The sequence below is a fragment of the Punica granatum genome, chromosome 1 (genome assembly GCF_007655135.1).
Source record: "Punica granatum isolate Tunisia-2019 chromosome 1, ASM765513v2, whole genome shotgun sequence".
Taxonomy (NCBI): Eukaryota; Viridiplantae; Streptophyta; class Magnoliopsida; order Myrtales; family Lythraceae; genus Punica; species Punica granatum.
The window spans coordinates 41,736,357-41,742,929 of NC_045127.1; the positions used below are offsets into that span (position 1 = coordinate 41,736,357).

General features: G+C 43.2%; 1 protein-coding gene across 6 annotated transcripts; it reads right to left on the minus strand.

The window, feature by feature from the left end:
• Positions 1 to 2,932: 2,932 nt before the first annotated feature.
• Positions 2,933 to 6,208, minus strand: LOC116187409 (cadmium-induced protein AS8). 6 transcript variants are annotated; one of them, XM_031516120.1, is made up of 6 exons: positions 6,111 to 6,155; positions 5,973 to 6,028; positions 4,875 to 5,121; positions 4,194 to 4,451; positions 3,855 to 3,914; positions 2,933 to 3,349 (listed from the first exon to the last, which is right to left on the minus strand). In XM_031516120.1, the coding sequence occupies exons 3-5, from the start codon at positions 5,113 to 5,115 to the stop codon at positions 3,901 to 3,903; spliced, it is 513 nt and encodes a 170-aa protein (XP_031371980.1). In that variant the 5' UTR covers positions 5,116 to 5,121; positions 5,973 to 6,028; positions 6,111 to 6,155; the 3' UTR covers positions 2,933 to 3,349; positions 3,855 to 3,900. The 6 variants fall into 6 exon arrangements, with proteins under 6 accessions (XP_031371980.1, XP_031371965.1, XP_031371990.1 ...); XM_031516105.1 differs by lacking the exon at positions 5,973 to 6,028 and having other exon boundaries at positions 6,111 to 6,208; XM_031516130.1 differs by lacking the exon at positions 5,973 to 6,028 and having other exon boundaries at positions 4,194 to 4,331; positions 6,063 to 6,208.
• Positions 6,209 to 6,573: the final 365 nt, after the last annotated feature.

Genomic DNA, 6,573 nt, shown 5'->3' on the forward strand with positions numbered 1-6,573 from the left:
GGTAGAGACCATGGCGGCACAACCCCTTCACCTGAAAGGAAGCATTGTCATGAAGGCTTCGGACGGAAAGAGCAAACTCTGGCACCGAAATCACATGAAGGTAACTCTTTTTTTTTTGGCTAATTCGGGGTGTTCAGATTTTGCCCGACTAATTTTCGAGGCTCTGTGAACCCCCGACGGCACACAAAATGGGTAATCACGCCAAAGGCGCTTCGGTAGCCCTAATGAAATTCGAACCTGAGATCAGATATAAATTTAGACGCACTTTAATCATTAAGTCAAATTCGTGAGGTTGACGTGAAAGAACTCGCTGGTATTGTGCACTCCCACCCCATCCGTACTAATCAACATCACTTCTAATCCTTCGCCTGCTTCCCCTGTCCCATCGCCGAACTCTACAATCCCTACCCTCCTGGAACCTAGCACGCTGCCCGAAAGTCCTTCCTCAGACTCCCCAAGGGAATCAAATCCTCATCTCAGTTATAACATTTCCCCTATTATCCAGCCCAAACCCATCTACTCCCCCATCCATTTCCAACTCAATCCATCTCTCCTCCCATCTGATGGCCTACCCTATCTCCTCATCACCCACTGCTATAGCAAGTTCCACCCTCATTCCTTTGACTTTGTAGTCCTGAGCCTCCCCCTTTTGGGTCCTAAAAGGAAAAAAGACCACTTGGAACATTGGCAGGCCCCCCAGAAAGCTAAAACTCATCTCACCATCTCTTGGCTTACAATTCGACCCATACACATTCCTTTCCCATCTCGCTGAACCAATTCACCACTCCCTCAACAGTACCTGCTACAGAGTTCGATCAACCCCACACTCATCTTCTTCCACCCTCACTTCACTCCATCTCCTCATCATTTGTCCCACCACTCCAATAAACAATCCTTTCCCCATCCTCCAGCCAATTATCCTGGGAACCTATCGTACATTACCAGTAAATAGCACAGAATTTACAGAAAGCCCAGCTTGAAGAAGCTCGCACGACAGAAGCATGAGGTCAGCTCAAGCTCGAACCCACCTGGTCCAAAGGCAGAGGAGGAGCGCCCAAACAAGCCCCCCACCCCCTAATGTTAGTTCTCGCTTGGAAAGGCCGAGGGTTGGGTCGCCCCAAGGCCATTCGTTCTCTAAGGACCCTGGTGAGAAATCCCTCGCCCGCTTTCCTTTTCTGTCTGAAACTAAATCTAAGTCTGAGAAGCTTGAAGGAATCTTGAGGGGAGTAGGTATCACTGCTTTGTCTTCCACCCCCCAAAAGGAAAATCTGGCGGTCTTTGTCTTGCACTGATGAATGGGCCAGATGCTGAAGTTACTGCAGTCTGTGAGAACTACATAAATGTCATCTTTTACTCTTCTCCCCAATCTTCCTCGTGGATGCTCACATTTGTTTATGGACCCCCTAACTCTGCCTCGAAGCCAGGATTCTAGGATGAAATGGCTGCTCTTGGAAATTCATTTGTAGGACCATGGCTTTTTCATGGGGACTTCAATAGCATTGTGTCACAGAGAGAAAAAAAAGGGGAGGCAGAGCTTTTGGCAATTCTTCTTCCATTGGTTTGCTGCAATTTATACAATACTTGGGATAGAATGATCTGGGCTTTTCTGGCAACAAATTTACATGGTCACATCGAAGAGAAAGCGGTGAAAATATCAAAGAAAGACTCGATCGTGGAATAGCTAACCTGTCTTGGAGAGAGCTCTTTCCTAGAGCTGCTATCGCCCAAACTGCCGATTGGGTTTTTTTTTTTAAAAAAAAAATTAATTAATCGTTATTTTTTTATTTTTTCCCATCCTTCTCCTGGGATGAAGCGGCAGATCAAAGGGAGGAGCTCTTCAACAATTGCATTTCCAGCTAAGGCTTCTCCGACCAAGGGCAACAAATCGATGAAAGCAAATCGATCAAGGAGACAGGGGGCTGGGCAGAGTCGCTCTGGTGTGCGAGCTGGAGAAGATTGAGGTAGGGGCGGACGATGGAGCTCGAGCTGCTGGGCTGGTCGTCGAGGACTATGCTCCAATAGGATGAAGGTTGAGCCAAGCTGCTCTTACCATGGAAGAGGAGCGACAGGATGGTCGCCGGAGCTCCGGTGAACTGTGAAGAAGAGAGAGAGAGAGAGAGTGATACGGAACTTCAGACGGTGTAATGTCCATGTAAGCAGCCACGTCGGATTTCCGTCACAGCGGTACGCGCAGTCAGACGGTCGGACCAATACTTTAGACAGAATAGACTTTCAGGGACTGTTTCTGTGGCTATTTTCATTCAGGGACCAAAACGTTAGCAATTGTCTCTTTCAGTGACCAAATTGTTAGTGAACTCTATGATGAAATGTCTAGTGAACAAAACCTTCTGCAGGCATTTGAAAATTCTTTTATAATTGTACCCACAATTACACTTAAAAATTAATTTACAAAATTGCTCCATACTTCTTGAAAAACCTCATATGCTTTAAGTTACTGATGCTGATAGTATAGCTATACACACTTCTCCCTTTTTCAGTTCCTCTCATGATCTCTTCTACTTTGGCTTTTACTCGGTCAGCAAAGCTAAGCTGTGGTGGAACTTGTGGTACCAGCTGAGACTGCTGTGCCACCATTCCAATATAACCTTGGTCGTATGTTTCGTATTCTAGGCCACCTGACAGCATGTATGCTCGGGCCGCTCTTTTTTGGCTTTCTTTGTGATCCCACAAGGTTTTGATATGTTGACTTAGGCAGTTCGTTACGCTAGCTGACATCTGTTTGGATGACTGTCATTGTGGTGCTTTGAGGTCTATGGCTCGGAGGCCTTGCCATCGGGTGAGAGAACAAGCCCTTTCTCTGTCCTGAATTGACCATTCTGATAGCTTGCTCTGCATAGACAGGGTGCAGGCGACCGCAAGACTACTGCATTTTCTGGCTTCGAACACACTATAACTTGATCTCCCATGTTTCTTTACTTCACTAACCAAATCTCCATTCTCCTTCATTTGTAGTCCTCATCAATCATCATCCCTAATATATACTTAGGTAAAAAAATGTACCGGAGCATGATCTAAGATAATATATTGTCCAGCTGCACAGTATTCTAACAGCTAAGACAACATTCGACTTTGGCCCAGGAAAAAAAAAATTATAGCAGTTCACTTTTGAAGAACTCATCCTCCTTCCTCATTCCTCGCAAAAGTTTGCCTCAACAAATCCATCTGATCACATAATCTTATGGCAAACCTGAAGCCCAAGCTTCCCGCCTTGGAAGTTTTCTTCATTCCCTCTTTTTCCCTCCTTTGGGTCATCGTTCAGCCCAAAAGACTAAAAGCCATTTTTCCATTCAGTCTGTGGATATATCGCCTCTGCAAAAGTTAGAATAACCTGGAACTCATGAGAGCAGAGGAAATGAAAATAGTGCTGTTAGTTTCTTACCCCACCATCAATTAGACTCCATAAAGTCCATGAATAAGAACCCGGACCGTTTCCCTGGAAAGGGATAACAGGTGCATTCATTTTGCTAGCTTAGTGTCTCCATGGAGGACATGTTTACCACTAAGGTTAACATAACTTTCAGCAAGTCATATGTTTTCTTGTGCAAAACATTTTATTGTCTGAATAGATTTACCATACCAGCCTACAGAGGTCCATTGCCACCAAAAACCACAATTAGCCAAACAAAGTTTCTAGAGAATCATTTAAAAAAAAAGAGTACAAAGCCTATATGAATCTAAAAATTGTGTGAAACAGAAGTGTGACAATCTGTGTGTTCTGCATGTTTCATGACAAACAAAAGAAACCAACTACATGCTGGTTAGAAAATTTGTGAAATCTATAAAGTGTTCATGTAAGAAACGACAACTATTAAGCAACATCTTAAATTGCTTACTATAACTGGGGGAATATGCTTTTCTAAGGGGAGTTACTCCATTATCTTAACCTCTTGGACCTGCAGCATATAAGATTAGGATGAATCAATTCCATTGCCCAAGCCAGAAAAAAGAAATGAGGAATTTGAATGATAAAGCATAGCAGGTGTCGACAGTTTATATCTGCTAAAAGATTCACATCACCCGTTTCTACCTTTCTTCCTCTAGTTCTTTTTATTTTTGATAAGTCTGATATGGGTTAATATTGTCCATTTGCTCATTTAGAAGTAAAACAACGAGAAAAATCAGAGTCTGCCTGAAGTTCTACAGATAACAGATAAAGGGAATCCATTGTGTACCTTCACGTGGCTGGAAACGATGACTGCTGAATGTTTGTAAACTTTTCCAAGCAGACTCTGATTGTAAAGGAACAAATAAGTTGGCTCGAGTGCTAAGGAAATTTTGTTGCTTAAAGTTTGACAGCTTTCTACTGGCCTCTGCATGAAGGAGAGAAACATGAGGTGCAATCAGGTTCCAGCGTCCTACAGGAATGCTTTTCCATGAAAGAAATCCACCGGACCATCCAAATTCCACTGCACTTCTAGTCGCCTTAACAACTGGAAAAGGAACAGAAATGATAGAACTTCAAATAATGTCAGAACCAGAACTTAAATTTTTAAAGTCCACTCATCAACTGAGCAGGGCACACATAATTACATGTTTTAGTATGACAGCCCTTCCTTTAACCCCTGTTGAGGAACTCATCAACCAAGTTAAGGTCCCCTCATGAAAGCTACACCCAGTCACAATGCATTAAGGAAAGTCACGAACATCTAACACACATTAAATATCTCACTCCACAGGGGCTTTAAAGGATCTTACTTTTCCTATTAATTCTTATTTATTGATTTAAGTTTTCAGTTCTTCTTGTCCTCTACATAGAGCCAACTGAGTGTATGAACATCTCACAAGACTCATAAATCCTGGAAGGTTCTAAGCCCTTCAGAAGATGTTTGAATTCTTCGAAATGAAATATGTACCGTTATAAGGTACTTCAAAGAGGTAATTTGCAGGAAGACCAATGCCAACGCCAGCCATCGTGAAGCCAACACTGAAACCAACACCACACCCAGCTCCAACATAGCCAATCACCTCAGGGCCGAGCCCAGGCCCCCAACCAACGCCACATCCGAAACCAAAGCCCATGCCCCAGAAGGCTCCAATGGTTGGGTGCACAGGGTTCCATCTTTCATACCTCCTCAACAAGCCTTTGATGATCATCCCTACCTAAAGTAGACATACCCGGAGTGTCAGCAACATGCACGTATATATCATGGATGACAACTAGACATTTTATACCTAAAAGTTTCTCGGAAGCCACACGACAACATTTTGGCTACTAAGTATGCATACACATCAAGAATTGCTTGCCAAACCGAGTCATGTTCTTATCATGGTTCTGGAATTCCCACTGATGTCTTAGAAGTTTATCGTCTATTGATTTTTAATGCTTGAATACTGCATTTTCCAAAAATTAATTGACACATCTCATTTTAAGGTTGAAACAGTGCCAACAGTAAGCGTCAAAATCAAGCTGTCAAGTTCTTATAAAAAATATGACTCGTTAAAAATTTACCAATGGAGCAGATAAGGTAAACTGCATAGGATGAGCATCACAGGAACCTCAAGACAAGAAATTACCGAGTACCAAACCCACACAGAGACAGCTAAAATGAAGCATTAAATTTTCTCCAAACTTCTGATATACAGAAGAAAAGAAGTCTATTTCTCGAAACCTAAAACCCCTAAATCACTAAGTAGTCAGGGAAGAAAGGAACAAGCAATGCCCCCAGAGGAGCTCCACAGCTAGCACGAATTCATCGATCGACAGAGACACGACCCAATTTCCGGCCGAAATACCAATCGTACTCATCGAGATATTAGGCCCGTAATTTTGCAATATCATAGTACTCTTTGATATACTGCCATTAGTCATTACATCACATTTACATCGCAATAAGCTGAAACTGCAGCTTCAGCCCAACAAACTCCATTCCCTTGGAAACTGTCAACTCACACCACATTCAGCTACAATATCATTCTATTCAAATCAAATTAGGGAAGAGAAAGTAAAATACCGCACAAACCAGTCCACCAACTAACACTGCCAATCGATATCAAATCTCGAGGAGAGCTGGAATCGACAATGAAGCAAGGTAAAGACTGACCGAGTTGTCAGCAGAGGAGATGAAGAAGATGAAGCCGTTGGACGTTACCATGAAAGCAAAGGCTTCCTCAAGGTGTTCAGAGCATTGGATGTGAGACTGAACTGGGCACAGAGCCAAAGGGGAAATGTGGTGGACATTAGATTTTGCTGGAGAAGAGGGGACGGACGTCAGCAATCGGGGCTCCGATTAAGCATTGTGCCCGGGTTAACAGACTCCTGGGCCAGGCCCATGAGAGCCGGCCCATTACGAGATGAGTAGTAAAGTACCAAATAAGCCATCGTCGTCCCCTTTCAACGTGATGGTCTTCATTTCTTTTCAACGTGAGATATTAGGGGCTGTCGAGAGTGTCAAATGCAAGGCGTGTTCTTAGTTCCTTTTAAGAATAGAAGAGTTACGTCAACGACAGTGTTACTTGTACATATTTCTATAAAGTTAGAGATAGATTGACCTAGGACTTTGATCGAGAGAGGCATCTCCAGTGGGAGGTACACGAGGGAAATGTTACGAAATT

Coding starts and splice junctions, on each gene's coding strand:
- LOC116187409 (XM_031516098.1), bottom strand. CDS start 6,113: ATGGTAACGTCCAACGGCTTCATCTTCTTCATCTCCTCTGCTGACAAC. Junction 5,122..6,062: donor TCTCCTCTGCTGACAACTCG/GTCAGTCTTTAC, acceptor TGTCTACTTTAG/GTAGGGATGATCATCAAAGG. Junction 4,452..4,874: donor CTTTGAAGTACCTTATAACG/GTACATATTTCA, acceptor TTCCTTTTCCAG/TTGTTAAGGCGACTAGAAGT.